Source organism: Pipistrellus hanaki, assembly GCF_964339955.1.
Source record: "Pipistrellus hanaki genome assembly, chromosome: 1".
In the NCBI taxonomy this organism is placed as follows: domain Eukaryota; kingdom Metazoa; phylum Chordata; class Mammalia; order Chiroptera; family Vespertilionidae; genus Pipistrellus; species Pipistrellus hanaki.
Window position 1 is genome coordinate 158,255,800 of NC_140503.1, and position 19,224 is coordinate 158,275,023.

The 19,224-nt window shown below is 41.3% G+C and overlaps 1 protein-coding gene across 7 annotated transcripts in view; it reads left to right on the plus strand.

Moving 5' to 3' along the window:
• The window catches only part of SLC10A6 (solute carrier family 10 member 6), a 45,082-nt gene extending 26,103 nt beyond the window's left edge, over nucleotides 1-18,979 (plus strand). For 5 of the 7 annotated variants that reach the window (XM_084882241.1, XM_084882240.1, XM_084882242.1 and 2 more), the window contains 5 exons: nucleotides 7,160-7,278; nucleotides 9,116-9,204; nucleotides 12,092-12,267; nucleotides 15,103-15,260; nucleotides 16,773-18,978. In XM_084882241.1, coding sequence (XP_084738367.1) covers nucleotides 7,160-7,278; nucleotides 9,116-9,204; nucleotides 12,092-12,267; nucleotides 15,103-15,260; nucleotides 16,773-16,990 — 760 coding nt within the window. In that variant the 3' untranslated portion in view covers nucleotides 16,991-18,978. Of the gene's footprint in view, nucleotides 1-7,159; nucleotides 7,279-9,115; nucleotides 9,205-12,091; nucleotides 12,268-15,102; nucleotides 15,261-16,772 lie in introns of all 7 variants that reach the window. The other 2 variants (XM_084882246.1, XM_084882245.1) reach the window with 2 other exon arrangements.
• The last annotated feature ends 245 nt before the right edge of the window (nucleotides 18,980-19,224 follow it).

The window sequence follows — 19,224 nt, forward strand, 5'->3', positions numbered from 1 at the left end:
CAAGATGGCAGCGTAGGTAAACACTTAAACTGCTGCCATGTGCAACAATTTCAAAACTACAACTAAAAGACAAAACATCTACCACCCAGAACCATGGGAGGCCTGGCTGAGTGGAAGTTCTACAACTCGACAGAAAGAGAAAAGAGCATTCAGTGAGCAAACACTGAAAAGCTGAGGTACAGGATGCGTGTGATCTGGGCTGGCGGCTGATCCCAGCTGGTGGCAGGTGTTGCTTTCTTCAACCCGAAGGGAAACAAACTCCTGATTTCTCTGAAATCCAGTTTCTGGAGAGATGCTCAGGACCCAAACTCCTATGGGAAGAAGCTGGACTGTCTGCCACCGGGTCGGAAAGTGAGAGTGGCTTCCTTGCAGAGCTGCATGCAGGAATAATTGTTTTCTGTGCTGGGGCATGAGATGACTTGCCAGGGCCAGCCTGACAGGTGAACCAGGCTGAGGTAGGGAGACAGGAATTGAGAAAAGAAAGAAAGACAGAAGAGCGAGGTTGGGGGGACTACAGGTAGCCATTGACTGACTGTAGCAAGTTTATTAACTGCGCAATACTTTTTATACACAAAACACTGAGTAGGAGGTCTGTTAAGAGGAATGTATTCTTTGTTCCTCTTAATCTCTAAGGGACAGAGCAGAAGGACAAATTCTTGGTATAGCAAATCTCAGTAAATAGTTACAGACTTCTTGGCAAGCCATGCAAGGTTGCTCTCATTCTACTGATAGTTGCCATCCAAACAAACCTGGGAAAACTGTGTGGGTAGGGGGCCAGCCTTGCTAGCCCCCTTGAATGCAAGGACCTTGTCAGCTTACACACTGTCTCCAACAACGACTGGCTGCCAGCCATCACTGCTTGCCACACCCTAGCCTAGTGAGGCCCTGAGACCCCGCCCTGCACAACCTACAAACACATGAAGCTCCAAGCAGTGGCTTTTGCATATGAATGGCCTTCATTATAGCAGCTTAACCTAGCAAACTTGCAACATGGTTCAGCCAGCTCCAAAACCCCCATATCCCAAGCAAAGAGGAGAAAACTGTAGTTCTCGCTGTAGCTCCTGCAGGGTGGCCTCAGACAGTAGCTGACCTACACCCCATTGGAGAACCAGAATCCAGTACCTAGTTGTCAGTGTAAGACACCTGATTTCAACTCTTCACATCCATAAGCGACACATTTAAGAGGCAGACTCAGTGAGCACCAAAGTCCCATTGAAACAAGTTCTGCGCCATAAGTGTCTCTCCAGTGCAGTAGTTCTTCCATTATAAACACATTGGGTCCCCACAGCCAATTGGCCTGGAGGTCAATTCCAGTGTACCAACAGCTATCAAGGCTTAACTACACCAAGACTTTGCACTCAGCCCACAAAGAAGTGTACCAAGAGCGTCCACCTCAGGCAATTGGGAAGGCTGAGCTACTGGCCCCTATAGGTCACCAACCACTCAAAGCCACTCCATCAACACAGGGAAGCAGCCAAAATGTGGAGACACACAAACATGTCATGAATGAAAGAAATGGAGGAAAGCAAGCTACAGGATGACATAAAGTTCAAAACCACATTTATAAGGTTACTCAAGAATCTTCTAAAACCGCTGAGAAACTTGATGAGACCTTCAAGAACCTTAATGAGAATGCAAAAAAAAAAAAAAAAAAAAAAAAAAAAGGAAAAGGACCAGTCAGAAATTAAGCATATACTGTCTAAATAAAGAATATACAGAAACTCAACTGTAGATCAATGTACCCTAAGAATCAAACCAAAGACCTGAAATATGAAGAAACAAAAAGAAAAAAGGATCCAAAAAGATGAAGATAGTGTAAGGAGCCTCTGGGACAACTTTAAGCATACCAACATCTGAATTTTTGGGGTGCCAGAAGAGAGAGTAAAATATTGAAAACCTATTAGAAGAAATAATGACAGAAAACTTTCCCTACCTGGTGGAAAAAAATAGACTTACAAGTTCAGGAAGCACACAGAACCCCAAATGAGGAATCCAAAGAGGACCACACCAAGACATATCATAATTAAAATGCCAAGGGCAAAAGACAAAGAAAGAATCTTGAAAGCAAGAGAAAAACAGTTTTCCTACAAGAGAATACCCATATGACTGTCAGCTGACTTCTCAACAGAAACTATGCAGGCCAGGAGTGGCAAGGAATATTCAAAGTGATGAATAGCAAGAACTTACAACCAAGATTACTCTACCCAGCAAAGTTATCAATCAGAATTGAAGGTCAGATAAAAAGCTTCAAAGACAAGAAAAAACTAAAGGAGTTCATCACCACCAAACCAAGATTACATGAAATGCTGAAGTGTATTCTTTAAGAAGAGGAAGAAGAAAAAGGTAAAGATAAAAATTATGAACAACAAAAAGACATCAAATACATACCTACCAACAAGTGAATCTAAAAATCAAGTGAATAAAAAGTCTGAAGAACAGAATGGACTGGTAAATATAATGGAATCAGGGACATAGAAAGGGAGTGGACTGCCAAAACCGGTTTGGCTCAGTGGATAGAGTGTCGGCCTGAAGATTGAAAGGTCCCAGGTTCGATTCTGGTCAAGGGCATGTACTTTGGTTGTGGGCACATCCCCAGTAGGGGGTGTGCAAGAGGCAGCTGATTGATGTTTCTCTCTCATCGATGTTTCTAACTCTCTATCCCTCTCTCTTCCTCTCTGTAAAAAAATCAATAAAATATATATTTTTTTTTAAAAAAGAAAAAAAGAAAGGAAGTGGACTGACAATTTTCAGGGGGAATGGGATCTGAGGGGTGTGGGAAGAGATTGGACAAAAGTCTTAAACCTAGGGATGAAGACAGTGGCGGAGGGTAAGGGGATGGGTTGGGTGGTGAATCAGGTGGAGGGGAGCTATTGGGGGGGGGGGGGGGGAGAGGAACACCTGTAATAATATGAACAATAAAGATTTATTTTTAAAAAAAGATTTTATTTTTCTTCCTGACAGTCTTAGTTTGCTGTATTAGCAGCTATCTAAGGAAATATATTTTTGGTTATGGTGAATATGAATGGGGAAAACAATTTCTGGAATCGCCTCTTGACTAGAATACAGCTGCTCTGTAAAGTGAAGAACAATATTTATGTATTATTTCTGTTCTCATGACAAATTACATTGTGAAAGTCAGTAATTTATGTATAAAATAAATATTCCTAGGTGTTAGAATGATTTATCCAAAAGAGTAAAACTTTACATGGAGTTGAAAAAAACACATGACAAGTGAAAGAAGCCAGATACACATGTAATTAAATTTATAAGAAATGTTCAGAATAGACAATCCTATAAAGACAAAAAATAGTTAAGTATAGGCTGCCAGGAACTTGGGGAAAAAGGGGATGGGGAATGACTGCTATTGGGGTGGCTTTTATTTTGTTTGATGAAAATATTATGGACATTGTGTTGTTATTGCACAACCTTGCAAATATACTAAAACACTTTATTTTTATTTTAAAATTTTATTTTATTTTTAAATTTCATTTTTATTGTTGACACTCTTTCAGATGTCCCCATTTCTCTCTCCTCCTCTTTCCCACCTCCACCCAGCCCCCACTTCCCCTTCCTTCTGGCCACCACTCTGTTGTCTGTGTCTGTGGGTTATGCATGTATATTCTTTGGCTAATTTTTTCACCTTTTATCCAACCCTCTCACAGCTGTCGAGTCTGTTCCATGTACCCATGCCTCTGTTTCTATTTTGTTTGTCATTTTATTTTACTCACTAGGTTATACATATAAGTGAGATCATATGGTATTTGTTTTTCTCTGACTGGTTTATTTCACTTAGCATAATTCTCTCCAAGGCCATTGGAATTGTTGCAAAAAAAAAAAGATTTCCTCTTTTTTTGTGGCCACACAGTATTCCATTGTGCAAAAGTACCACAGCTTTTTTATCCACTCACCCACTGGTGGGCACTTTGGCTGCTTCCAGATCCTGGTTGTCATAAATAATGCTGCTGTGAACATAGGAGTGATATGTTCTTATGAATTGGTGTTTTGGGATTTTTAAAGTAAATTTCCAGAAATGTGATTACTGGGTCAAAAGGCAGTTCCACTTTTAATTTTTTGAGGAAACTGTACTGTTTTCCAAAGTGGCTGCACCAGTCTGTATTCCTACCAACAGTGTACCAGGGCTGGCTCCTTGTTCACCACATCCTCTCCAACATTTTGTTATTGTTGTTGACTGATTGATGGTAGTCATTATGACAGGTGTGAGGTGATATCTCATTGTGGTTTTAATTTGTATCTCTTTGATGACCAGTGACATTGAGCATCTTTTCATATGTCTTTTTGCAATCTGTATGTCCTCTTTGGAAGAGTGTTTATTCAGGCATTAAATTGAATTGCTTGTTTTCCTGGTGTTGAATTGTATAAGTTCCTTTTATTATTATTATTTTTTATTATTATGGTATCACATAATTGTCCTCATCCTCCCATTCCCATCCCAAACCCCTCCCCACATATGCCCCTACCCCCTTGTTGTCCATGGCCACTGGCTAGGCCCATATGCATGTACACAAGTCCTTTGGTTGATCTCTTCCCCTTCCCCCCAGCCTCCCTTACTTTCCCTCTGAGGTTTGAAAGTCTGATCGTTGCTTCTCTTTCTCTGGGTCTGTTTTTGTTCATCAGTTTATGTTGTTCATTTTTTCCTCTAGATGTGTGAGATCATGTGATCCAAGAAATACCCTTATAAGGGTATCTGAGACAAGCCATAATGGTTATGCTGAGAGGCAAATGAATCAGTCTGTAGTGAGTTCCTTTCTGGGCCAACAGATATTTCAAATCTGGTTGGTGGACAAATGGTGGTGATGCAGGTCCAACCGTCTCTGGTTTGGTCCTGGCCATCCTTCAGCAACACGCAGCTGCTGTCTGCTGGTATGGTGAGGCGTCGTCAGCGTCTTCCATCTCTGAATTGTTTCTCTTCTGTCTTCATGGCTGGAGCACTTCTGTCTATTCCTCTCTGTTACAGGAATCCAGATGGTCTCGGAGTTGTTTTATGAAAATATACAAACATATTCTCGACCAAAAGTTAAGAAAGGGATATTTTCTATAAATTTGACTTGGGATCCTTTTTCATTCTCCCTCCTCCCTCCCCGCAAATGATTTTCCTCTGGCTTGTTTTGACACCATGTGTGTATTTTCAAGGGTATCTTGCTGTTAGCGTTTCTAATGAAAGTTAATTTCTTAAAGTATAAAATTTTTAGGTGTAATTTACTCACAGGATATTTTTCCTTACATGATATTCTTCCACTGTCATCCCCTTTTTAAATTTAAATAATAGGATGCTTTTGGGAGTTTTATAATGTAATCTTGATAGCTTTTACATTTTAATTATTTGCGCTAAACTATGACTGCTTTAGGTTCATTATATGTTATACAATTTTACAATGAGACGCTCTGCCAATAAGAACTTTTGTTAACACTTTAGGAACAGCTTTTTGTACAGTATAATCAGTTTTTCTAGAATATTCATTTATTTCCATTAGCCGTGTATTTATTTACCATGTGTGTATTAGTGGAAATGATTATTTGCCTTCTTGAGAAGGGCCTGAGCATTCTTGCTACTAGGCTGGACTTGGATATTAAAAACCCACTTGCCCACACCATGGGTACAAGACCTCTCAAACAAGTCTTGTTGCAGTGAGAGGGCAACAGCTATCAGCCAAGTCTCTGTCTGTTACCTGGGTTCCAATTTGAGCTGTGCATGGGAAGCGAAGCAGCCATGGGGGCAGGAGACCTCCCTCAGAAGGGGAGGAGGTTCAGGCGCCTGCCAAGTTGCAGGGGGGGAGGGGTCGTAAGGGTCTGTGCCCTACCTTTGTTGACCCCCAAGTTTTCTCCTGGTAGCCCCTCTGTGACTGTGCTTGTCTTAGGTTGTTCCTTCCCTGAGGAATCTTACCCGTCTCTGGCTAACCAGCCATCCTCCGGGGCCAAGCAGGGTTATGTGAGGTTTAGTTCTGTCTCCTTGGTAGCCTATGCCCCAATGGGCTCCATGCCCAGCACCTGCCCTCGGGAACCCCTCACCTGCTGGCAAGGCCCGGAAACTGATCTCATATTTTGGGGAACACATGTTTCTTCTCCAGAGAGGGCCCAGCTTACCCCACTGGGTGAGAGACAGATCCATGGTACTAGCCACCGTGGTGTTTCAGCCTCAGCATGAACTGAATGTACAATTTCTTTATGTATTTTAGAGATTGCCCCTTATCGGGTATACTATTGACGAATATGTTCTCCCATACAGTGTGTTTCCTTTCATTTTTTTTTTAATGATTTCTTTTGCTGTGCAGAAGCTTTTTATTTTGATGTAGTCCCATTTGTTAATTTTCTCTTTTGTTTTTCTTGCCCTATTTATTTGAGGATATACTTGTCCTAAATGGCCTACTAATTATAGTTACGTAATTAGCAGGCCATTTAGGACAAGTATATCCAATATGTTTGAGATGTATCAGCAAACATTGCTACGAGAGATGACTGAGATTTTACTGCCTATGTTTTCTTCTAGGATTTTCATGGTTTTATGACTTACATGTAAGTCTTTTATTCATTTTGAACTTATTCTTGTGTATGGTGTGAGTTGGTGGTCTAGCTGCATTTTTTTGCATATACCTGTCCAATTTTCCCAATATCTTTTTTTGAAGAAACTGTCTTTATTTTTGCTTCCTTTGCCAAATATTAATTGACTATATAGGCATGAGTTGATATCTGTACTCCTTGTTCTATTCCATTGATCTATATACCTGTCTAAAAAACACTTTAAAATGATGAATTTTATGGTCTGTACATTATATCTCAATAGAAAAGAAATGTATAAGGAAAAAATTCTTATAACTATAATTAGCAGACCATTTAGGGCAAGTATATCCTCAAGTAAATAAGAGTTAATTGGATAAGTGGTGCTGAAAAAAAACAAAATGAAAATAAATAAAATTTTTAAAAGAGCTAATTGATGGATGTCAAGAACTGCTAGAAATCTTTTTTTAGACCACAAGTCTAAAATACCATCATCATTTGTTGAATAATAAGACAGGAGTGAGCTTCAACTAAGTTACCCCATGTAATCTCTAAGAAGTTGTGTCCAATAGTTCCATTTGGTTAGGGAGCTAACTTCTTTGTTCCAAACTCTCTCTCTTACACATTATTTTAATTTTACTTTCAGCATCAGTATGACAACCTGTTCCACAGTGGCTGCCCTGGGAATGATGCCACTCTGCCTTTATCTCTACACCTTGTCCTGGAATTTTGAGCAGAATTTCACCATTCCGTATCAGAACATAGGTCTGTATGAGCTTGTGCAATGAAAAAGTATCAGGAATGGGGATGGTGAGGGTAATAGCTGTTATTTACCAAGTGTCTCCTGTAGGCAGAGTGTATGGTTTTTTGTTTTGTTACCTAATTCAATTTTCTAAGTAACTCTACAGTACAGATTCTATTACTAGTTCCATTTCCTAGATTTTCTGGATTAGAGAGATTCTTATAAGTAATTCTTATTAAGTAATCTCTCTAATCCAGAAGTTTGTGCAGTTGGTAAGGGCAGCACTTGAATTTTGACTCAGGAATCTGACCGCAAAGTCTAAACTCACTAACCCCTACCTAAGCTCACTTTTGAAAATAAAGCCAGAAAACTTATTAAAAACATTTATAGAGTTTATTGTAAAGCAACTGGACTCACCATGACCAAAAGTTTATCTGGATCACTGGGGCTCTAATGAGACCTCAGTTCCCACGGTCCACCTTTCACATCGCCTGTGAGCCTTGACCTCTCTGCTGATCAACAGAAATGATTCCTGTTGGTTATTGAAGTGTGTGCACTTGCCACAACTATTACCCATATCCCTTTCATTATCGCTCTTCCTGAATATTATTTCTCATCAAACTCTGCCCAGCTCCTAGAGATCTCTGTGGACTCACTAGCCTTAGAAGAAAACCTGGGTAAGACGATCTGCCTGTTCTAGTTTGGTCAGAGTGTTTGGAGAACTGGCAGTAACGATGACTCTTAAAAGTCTAACATGCCAATCTGGAGTCTCCAGTCGGCCCTTGGAGGGCTTACAAGCCACAGTCCATATTTTAAAAGCATGACTAGCGCCATCTTCTGATAATAGCTGGAGACTATTGACTGTAAAATTTGAGGGAGATCTTAATTTAGAGATTATGATTTTACGTACAGCTTTTTTGATTAGTAAGTTACTTAATATATTCTGTTTTGATAATATATTCTGAAAGACTCATAAATAATTAAAACACAAAATATTAGGAGCAATTCATATACCTTTGGAGCCAGTATTGCAGACATTGGTAAGGAGCTCTACTGAGCCTGCCTTCAGTGCTTTTATTTGCTTGTGTTAACTAAAAGGCATTTTCTCCCTACTTGCCATTGGGTTACCAAGTTACACTTGGAGATTATGAGAAATGGCTTTGGAATGTGTAACAAGTGCTGTTTTTTATGTCTGAAACAAGTATTCTTACTTTGTGAAGCAATGACCCATTGGCATCCAAAAGGGAACAATAGCTGTGGTTATGGAGGGGACCCCCATACATAACACCAAAGAGGATCACAGATTAAAGAGCATCCTCCTGTTTGTTAACTTTACATTTCCAGTTGTCCCTAAAATCCCATGGGGTTGTCAGAGGGATTCTGAGGGAAATGATGGACCAAATACTGTGGCAGTCGGTAATATCATACAGAGCGGCCAGATTATTATGATCTCTGAACGCATACTAATCTGGCCACTCAGTACATATATATATATATATATATATATTAGAGGCCCGGTGCATGAATTCGTGCGTGTCGGGGAGAGGATATTGGGCGGTTGGCCTGTTTGCCTGCTAGTTGAACTCCTGGGGATAGTTTGCATATTAGCCTTTTATTATATAGGATATACACTGAATGGCCAGATTATTATGCATTCAGAGATCATAATAATCTGGCCACTCAGTCGATACCCTTCAAAGACCGTCTTCCAAAGACTGAAAAAAAAAAAAAAAATTGAAGGTAGATGCAGAAGCAAAATGCAGCTTTAATGAAAGCTTTTAACTGGTTGAAACAGAAATTGTTGAGGCTGGAAGGTCAGGGTTAGGGTGATGCTGCCTGACGGATTTCTCTTCTATTCAGGGATTTCCCTCCTGTGCCTGACCGTTCCTGTGGCCTTCGGTGTCTATGTGAATTATAGGTGCCCCAAACAATCCAAAATCATTCTCAAGGTAAGCAGCTCCGCCTGGCAGTTGGCACATCCTCAGACTCAAGAGACGTGACAGATGGATGTAGCAATGACTGAAACAAACAAGCCAGACCCATGCGGGCCCACACCCAGCAATTTTCCCTGCCTGTCCTACATTTTTGGATCCTACCTCCCAAGTTTCCTCTGCTCCTCTGGGCCTTGCTCTGTCACTCCCATAGTCCCATCAGCCGAGGCTTGGGACACACCTGCTGGAGTGACAGAAAGCTGAGGCCTGAGCGTGGTCAGAGAACCCAGGGCCCATCCACTCACAAGGCTTCACACAGGCGCCCAGGTGGCCGCTGTTCGGGGTGTGTGGGGCCCAGTGTTTAGGGAGCAGAGCTGGTTTCATGGAAGAGTGGGACCAAGGGCTGTCTTTCGGAAGCTCCTAAGGTGGTAGTTTGTACACACGGGCAAGGGCTGCCGACCACGTGAAGAACCGTCACAGTGAGATAGAGCGTCCAGAGCACGTGGAGGAGCCTGGCCATGGACTCATGGTAACCGCAACTCCCGCGAGTCTTGTGTTTGCCGGAGAACCAAGCACGTGTCCCTGTTAAATGGCTGTGAAAGTTACTAGGTAGACAGAAGATATTCTCAACAAAGTGTGAACCTCCTGGGGTGCTTTCTGATTTCCCAATTATGTGTTTATTTTTAGAGATGCTTATTTTTAGTGTCTATATTCTTTTAGTTTGATATATACAGTATATATGTTGATTTCAGAAAGAAAGGGAGAGGGAGAGAGAGAAACATCAATGATGAGAGGCACCCGCCTCTGGGGATTGAGCCTGCAACCTGAACATGTATCTTTGACTGGAATTGAACCCAGGACCCTTCAATCCACAGGCTGACGCTCTATCCACTGAGCCAAACCAGACAGGGCTATCTACTAGGATTGTTTTAGAAGACAGAGAATTGTAGTGTGTGCTTACTTCTATGAGGTGTTTAAAAGTGTTCTTTATATTTTACATTTATAAAGAAATAAACATTGGGGGCTAGCAGGAGGTTCCACAAGTATGTCTGAGCTCATTTCAGTTGAAGGTTTACAGTTTGGTTCAGTTTAAGCGCTTGCCATTTGGCTCTATCTGGCAGAACATGGCTGTTCCACGTGCCTGCACAAATGGACTCTGCTTTCCCCGTTTGGCCCCAAATCAAACACTGCCATCACCCCTCCAATGAGAGGAGGAACATGAGAAGGGGACAGGCAGACAGGTCAGCTGGCACAGCGCTGGAGGAAGGCTCTTATGGTGATTCAGAGTGACTTTGTTACTTTGGTGGGAGAAAATGTCTAATGAGGCAGTTCATGGTTATAATTTTGTTTATAAAACAAGAGAAGAAAATATGATTATTGGAACCTCTTACTTTTCAAGTATTCTACCCTGGATTATTTTCTAACAAAGAAAGTCATGATTTTGGTGTTTCCAGATCTGTCAGTGACAATGAGGAAATCAAATATATTTTCTGTAGGTCAGTTTCATTTCTGTAAAGGTCAGATTTAAAGCCCCTTTCCTTTGGCTATTCCACTGGATTTGTGGCAGAAAATATTTAGTAATATGCATACTAAAGGTGCGCTAGAATATCTACGTAGATACTCTAACGCACCTTGATTTTAAAAAAAGACTGGGAAAATTTAATCATTATTTTGGTATATCTTCAATCTGTTCTTCATCCTCTTTCTTTTTTTAAAATCTAAATCACTGTTGTATTTATTTACTTAATTATTTAAAAAAAAAAAAATGGAACACTACATGAATTTGCATGTCATCCTGGGCCAGGGGCCATACTAATCTCTGTATCGTTCCACGTTTGGTATCCGTGCTGCCGAGGCGAGCACTGTTATTTATCCTCTTTTAATTTAAGATCTGATTTGTTTTCTAAACAAATTGCTTTCTGTGAATTTTAAACATTCAATCCTCGTTTTGGTAGAAAGATGCAGAGGGATTTTTATAGTCGCAGGTTTTCTCGGTGTTCCAGCATCTTCCAGGCTGGTGAAGCCGTTTCTCCTGTGTTTGGGCAGTAAAGGTGACTCCTGGAACACATCGATGGCACATGGAGTTGTTTTGTTTTGCTTTGGTAACTCATGGCTACCTTCCTCCTTAAACATTTCACATCGCAGTGGATGCTGTAACTAGTTCGCTGTCACCATGGTATGAATGGGAACTTGCCAAGATCCTGATCTGTCCCAAATATTCTAGGTCTTGCTTCTTTCCTATCTGATCTAAAACTCAAACCACTGGAAATTTTTCCGTTTGATTTTTTTTGTTTCTGACAAACAACAAAAGAGACGGCATTCATTTGGGAGAGGGTGGAAGTATTTGTCAGTACCTCTCATATCACATTAATTAGCTCACATTGTCTAATGAAGAATGGGTAACTTTCATTTGGAGCAGAGAAGGGCAGGGACCAAAGCAGTAAGAAGCCATTGGTGGGTGAAGGGATGGTGGGGAGAGAGTGGGGGATGGTCAGGCAGGAAGGATCTCAGATAAGAGGTTACCAGCGAGGTATCTAAGAGGTGTGTGTACAGGTGTTGGATGCTTATTGTCAGGTTTTACTTATGCCACAAATACGTTCTATCCATGAAAACGACTATGTGATCCTTCTGACCAAATCCTCCACTTAAAGAGAGAAGTTACAGTTCATAAAACAAGAAGACAGAGCTTCGTGCTGAGCCTTACCAATTCCTGGCTTAGCCAGGTCACTTGACCACTTTGGACCTTAGGTTTATTCTCTGTGAAATGGTGGATTTGCTGGTCTCAAAGTCCTCTTTTTTGTTCTAAAACTTCTAGGTTCCAAGCTTCTTAGAGCAGTGATGGACTTTGCATCGTAGAACCTGAAGACCAAGATGTTTATGTATTTATTTTATCGGTTTGCTTTAGATTGGGGCCATTGTTGGTGGGGTCCTCCTTTTGGTGGTCACAGTTGCTGGTGTGGTGCTGGCGAGAGAATCTTGGAATGCAGACATCACCCTACTGATCATCAGTTGCATCTTTCCTTTGATTGGCCATGTCGCGGGCTTTCTGCTGGCACTTCTTACCCACCATTCTTGGCAGAGGTACAGTTAAACTATCCATAAACTTTGATGAGAAGAATAAATGAAACCCAAAGTCTTTGCTGTCTGACTATGTCTGGAAACTCAGAGTTTTGACTTACAAGGTGGATGGACTGGGACAGCTCATCAGACAGAGGGTGAAAAGTTCATGTAAATGAACTCAAAGGCCAGATTGATGGATGTTGTAATCTGTGAAATTAGGACCTGGGTGTTGATACCACTTGTAATCTGGACACTTTGCTCTTCATTAGTGGTTAAATAGGAGGGATGAGATGGTTTCACTACATATAGAGATTATTCCAGGGCATGAGCAAGTTCAAGAGATTAAGCATATATGCCTTGTTTGTGCCAACTTTTAAAAAGTGCCACTTATGAGGGGCACGAAGAGAAAGGGCAAACTTGAGAAATAAAATAGAAAATTTACATTAAATATTATCATTACAAATGGGAAACATAATTTATAAATGCTGTGAAATATTAAAAATGATAATATTCCATGTTATTGGAATAGATGAGATGAGCATTATTATACACTGTTGGGGGTAACATAAATTGGTATATACTGTCTAAAAGACAAGTCACATCAGTAGCCTTATAAATATTTATAGTTAACAGTGGTTTTACTTCTGGAATTCTGTCCTGAAGCTATCAGGTAATTGCACAAATATTGATATGCAAAGATGTTAATTGAAATGTTATTCATTAATATAAAAAATAGAAACAATTTAAATATCTAACAATACAGAGATTTAATTCATGATATGGCTATGTGATGGAATATGATGTATCAATTTTAATTCTTTTGAAAATACTTAAGAGATAAATTTGTGTTAAAAAAGAAAGAAAACAGTATGCATTTTGAGTAGTCTCATCTTGTAGAAGGAAGAAAAAATTTTATGCATAGAAAAATACTGGAAGAAATATACCATATGCTAATAGTGTTTATTTTGAATAGTAGGATTAAGACTAATTTTAATTGCTTAACATTTTTGGTATTTTTTTTTAATGTTTTTCACTGAGTATGTAATTCTCAGTTCTTTTAAAATCAGAATAGAATGTTTGAAGAAAAGTAAACTGTGCAGTTGAATTCCAAAGGTGGAGTTTGGGAAGAATGTAATTGGCCTCATGCTGTTTCCAGTTCACTAGGGAACATTTAGGATTGTACAAAGTACGGGGTGAGGCTCCACCAAGAGTATCTCATTTACTTGTTACAAAGCCTCAGCGATATCATCAATAGTTTGCAGATGAGTGAACCCTTCAGAGAAATGAAGCAGCTTGACCAAGTTCATTGAGCCAGAATGAGGTAGAGTTAGGATTTGGACCTGGGTTTGCTTCCAAAGTTAGGAACAGGGACTGTTGAGTGGTTGAAACATAATTGGATCTGGAGAGAGAGTATTCCTATAGCAAAGTGTAGTCAACAATCTCATCTCGTCCTCCTTCCCCCCGCCTGATAGCTTAAGAAATATCAAAACTGAGACACTGCATGTGCCCAGTGAATGAATGGCTCAGGTGTGGGGTCCAGCTTGAAGCTTAGTTATATGGAGGTAGGGTAGTCTGGAGAAAGCATAGCAGCAATGGGGTCATTATAAATAAATTAAGAGCCACAGAACTTGTCCTGTGACAAGTGATGCCATTTCCACTCCCTCATCCCGCACCCACATTCCGGTCCAGCTTACCATCCGAACACCTCTTCTCTTCCAGCCCTCAAACCCTGCTGACTCCCTTTAGAACCTGGAGACAGGTGAAATGCTGACTCCAGCCCTCAAGGCCCTGCCTATGTCTTCTTTCGTCTTCCTCCTGCTTTTTCTTTTTCAAGTGAGGTTATTTATTTCTTTTCTTTTCTCTACTTTTCTGTTCTTTTCTTTTCCTTTTTTAAAAAAAATATATTTTATTGATTTTACACAGAGAGGAATTGAGAGGGATAGAGAGTTAGAAATGTCAATGAGAGAGAAACATCGACCAGCTGCCTTCTGCACACTCCCCACTGGGGATGTGCCCACAACCAAGGTACGTGTCCTTGACCGGAATCAAACCCGGGATCCTTCGGTCCACAGTCCGACGCTCTATCCACTCAGCCAAACCAGTTTTGGCTCTGTTCTGTTCTGTTCTGTTCTTTTCTTTTTTCTTTTCTTTTCTTTTCTTTTCTTTTCTTTTCTTTTCTTTTCTTTTCTTTTCTTTTCTTTTCTTTTCTTTTCTTTTCTTCCTTCCTTCCTTCCTTCCTTCCTTCCTTCCTTCCTTCCTTCCTTCTTTCTTTCTTTTTCTTTTTTTTTTTTTTGCAATAAAGAAACCAGTAAAATGTAGGAAAGTGGAAAAGGTTTTTGTGTTTACTTCCAAGTGTTGTTTAGTTTATACTGTTTCTATCTCTAACTCAACTTTCCCTTCTCACCCCTCAGCCTCTGCTCTTCACAGATTGGCTTACAGCTCGGGCAGTGCCTCCGGGTAGGCCAAACTCACACCTGTCCCTGGAACTTTACTTTCAGTCCTTGTCCCTCAGTCAATGCCTCTTCCCCTCTCCCCATGCTTTAATCCCACGTCCTCTGTCCATTTCTAAATGCCTACAGCATCTCCCCAATTTGTCCGGTGGCGGTACTGAATTTCCACGGGGTACCTCTTGGACTTTTCAAGCAGATTCCTAGGTTGGGATTCATAGGGCCTCCTCCCAGCTGCCTCTCAGGAGACCACCTACAGAGTAGGCACTCAGCAAGTAATGACTGGACGAGTAAACATTTTTAGGGGCCTAAGCTCACAGCTTATATTTATTGCTATTTGTAAGAGAACATGTAAGAATAGTCCTTATTGCTATTATGTAAATCTTGAAAAAAATTTTTTTCATTGTAGGTGCAGGACAATTTCCTTAGAAACAGGGGCCCAGAATATTCAGATGTGCCTCACCATGCTGCAGCTCTCTTTCACTGCCCAGCAGCTGGTCCAGATGATCAGCTTCCCCCTGTCCTATGGACTCTTCCAGATGGTGGATGGATTTCTCATTGTTGCAGGTGCGTAGAGCCCTGTTGGGTACACTCAACTGAAAATTGTTGACCCACCTTCGCAGCTCTCTTTTCAGTCCAAACATGCGCGGGCTGTCCTTGTGACACATTTTTAGCCTGACATTTTTTATTTTTTATTTTTTTGGTAAATAAAATGCACAAACGAGATTCTTTGCCACAAAGTGGAAGTTTCACAGAAAAATATAAGAAACCATGGGAAAGTGAGCCATGGGGAAGATAAACAAGTATGCTTCACACAAAAACAGTGCATGATCAGAACTCAGATTTCAGGATTGATCAGTCTCCAGGAGCAATCATTTATTTCTATGTTTCATCAAGAGCTAAATGTCAAGTTATTTCACAGTGTTCTTTTGGCAAAGAATTGTGCTGAATGGCTGTGACATATTTTTCAAATATAGTACACACACAAATATTGAAATTAATTATGTGTGTGTGGGGGCAAACAAGGTTTACAGTTGTTCGTGTGGAAAATAATACAAATAATAAACAAGAACAAACTCTGTGCTTCATGTACTGACAACTATACACCTACTTTTGCCCCACCTTGTCTGCTGTCTACCCATATAGCTAAATATGTCATTTTGGAATCAGTCACTATTTAGACTCATAAGGTAAATTTGAAAAAAAATATAGATGGGTAGATATGAACACACACATGTATTTTAATCTTGGGCCATGGTCAATTTTTATTATTGTAAGGGAACAGGGATGAGTAAGCCTCAGTGATTGCTGATATAGCTGATTATATTAAATTCATGCATGGATAGGGTCCCTAGGCCTGGCTAGTGATCAGGTGTATCAAGTTCCTCCTCCTTCCCTTGCCACCAGCATACTACCATTATATGGTTCTCTTCCCCCACCTCCCAGCCTCCTCTTTCCCTCGCTCCCTCAGCAACCCACCACAGCTGCTGGTTGCCCGCCATGTTCCACACCCTCCCACGCCGACGGTCAGCACACATCATAGGGAGCGACTGAACAGCTGTTCTCCAGGTTGAACTCCCGAGGGGACACTTTGCATATTAGCCTTTCCTCTAGAGAGATTACTGATATAACCACCAATATAAGAATACTGGGATTTTAATTTTCCAACAAGATAAGAGAAATCCTAAGAGACACCTGGACTGAAGTCAAGCTTGAATTCCTTGTCCTGGTGAGACTGTGAGGGAAGGAACACGGGACTCCCAGCTCTCCTCCCACACCCAGGGGAGAGCGCTCACTGGAAGCTCTCCATGGGAGCGGCTGACGGACTGACAGAATAAACGGATGAGCTGTTGGTGAGCTGATGACTACCGTAAGTCTCTTTCACAAATGGTCCAGTCCAGACGGAGTCACCCTTTTGATACACTAAATTATTTTGTTTCATAGTTTTCTGCGTGTCAATACACACATGACCCCAAACAAACTAATTCTCAAAGCATGGACAAGCGCACAAGGTCACCAAACTATAATCCTTACTAGCGTGATTTATTTTTTTAATGACTTGTGTGTTTTCACATGTAGCATATAAGTTGTACAAGAGGAGACTGAAGAACAAACACAGAAAAGAGACCCCGGGCTGTGCAGAAGGCTGCCGTAACGAGCACTCCACCTCTCCCCAAGAGACCGGTGCTTTCTTGGAGGTGAATGAAGAAATCGCTGTAACTCCTGGGACATCAGAGCCGATGGATCCCTCTGTGGCTCTTGAGCCAACGGGCCCCATCTCCTCATGTGCACAGTAGGGGCTTGCGGGCCCTACTGGACGCCGGCTACCTCCACCCTCAGTAAAGAGAGTGCAGGCCTGATGCATGGATCTCATGGGCGAGGCCTGTGGGAATGTCTACATTTTTGTGTGGATTGTAAATTGTCCCAGGATCCCTTTTTGAGAATGTATTCTGCCTCTTCCAGGGAGTCCTTTGGGGTTTGCACAACATATTTACCAGTTGCTGTGTTCTTGTCTTCCCGTTGTTATGTGCAGTCGTCCTCACTTGTGGCTTTTAACCACAGGAGGGTAGGGACTCTAGAGGTGCCCTCTCATATTCAGGGCACGGACAGTCTGAACGCCCTTGACTTTGGGAAGGTTCTTCGGAGCCCAGGGGAGGAAGCACTCAGGTCTTAGAAAACATGGGGTCTTTTCTCAAATGGTCGTTCAATCTTAAGGGCTTGAAAGTCTTTTTGGATTCTAAACGTAATACAGATTTAGAGGAAAGTTAATGAACACTTGAGGTTAAAAGGTGAATGTCCCATATTTTCACTCCCCAGTGATAGGCACATGTATATCCTTCTAAGGGTTGTTTACACATTATACCACTTCAAAAATACTGGGCTCTTCCCACGTATACTGTCTAATAAGTCACTTAATGAAGCCTTATGGAGCACCTTCACACGTCGGTCTGTGCTGACCTGCCTCATTCTGTAGAACAATGGCTTTGTAGAAGCATCTCACTGCGTGGAAGGACTGACTGGTTTCACAGTTCCTCATTCACGGGCATTTAGAGAGCGTTCAGCTCACTGGCACTGCGATGCTGCTCCGCACGCCTGTGCCCTTCTGGGGGCATTTCTGTATGGCCACTGCCTACAGCTTGAATCGACAGGCCAACTGCACAGGAAGACGCTGGACTCTGCTCTCTGGCAATGCTGAGCGCACAGCGGTGCCCCAAGAGCGCCCTGCCCCCCCCCCCTCCACTGGCCCGGCCAAAGGATGATCAGCTTTGATGTGTGAGTGAGAGCGTCTCATTTAAAGCCGCATTTAACCAGTTCTGAGTAAAGTATTTTTTTTCATGACCACTTGCCTATTCATGTCTTTTGACTGCTTTTCTATTTTATTTGTCCTTTTTGATTGACAGGTTCGAACACTTTATGGATAGTGACCCATTGCCTCGTTTTTGTCAGTATTTTACACCCTCATTTATCTTTTGCTTTTTGGGAATGTCTTTTGGTGTACAGTTTTATACTTTTTACATATGAAGCACTATTAATCTTTTAAAATAATGTTTTTGACCTTGATCTCTGTCCAGTGTTGGAACTTTACATTTTTATGTGACTGGATTGTGAAAGGATTCCTTGCTGAGAATGTATTTGGCCCCTTTTCAGGGAGTTCATTTTGGGTGTTTACTAGCTGCGGTGTGTACTGCCTGGCATTGTAGAACCCATTCTCCTCCTCTACTCTTACATTAAACGTATTTTCCATGTCCTTTCATCTTGATTTTATGAAAAACTAGGCATGTACATATTTTATCCCATTTTGAACTTTCTGGATGGTGTGTGAAGAACGTAATATTTTTATGATTAATTGTCCCAGTATCACATATTGACTCATTCATCTTTTCTTTACCGATTTGAAATGCCTCCTTTATCACCCAACTCAGTGGTCGGCAAACTGTTGGCGCCACATGTGCTCTTTGGCCCCTCAAGTGTGGCTCTCCCACAAAATACCATGTGCAGGCGCACACGTACAGTGCGATTGAAACTTCGTGGCCCATGCACAAAAGTCGGTTTTCGACTCAAAAGAAATTTCAGTCGTTGTACTGTTGATATTTGGCTCTGTTAACTAATGAGTTTGCCGACCACTGACCTAACTTTATATATAATCCCAACATAAATATATATCTATTGGGATTCCATTTGGTTCCTTTTTTTTCTATCCTCATTTGTAAGTTTTGAAATGTGTAAGAAACTGTGTTGTCTGAGATAAATCTTTACAGTTTTATTTTGTCAGTATTCCCAAGAACTCGTGAGGTAATATAATGACCATGATTACTGTGGTAGTTTCACAACAACTGAGCACACCTTTGTGGAGGCACAGAAAGAGCCCAGCGGGGTGTCACCAGTGTATTTACATGTTAAAGAACTCCTCAGACCTTTGTCCTGGTTGTTAATCCTCAGGGCTGCCTGGCCAGGGGTTGGGGTGGGAGGTGGGGGGTTGGGGGTGAGTGAGTGGGGTGGGGATTCCCATTCACCCACCTGCAAACAGGAG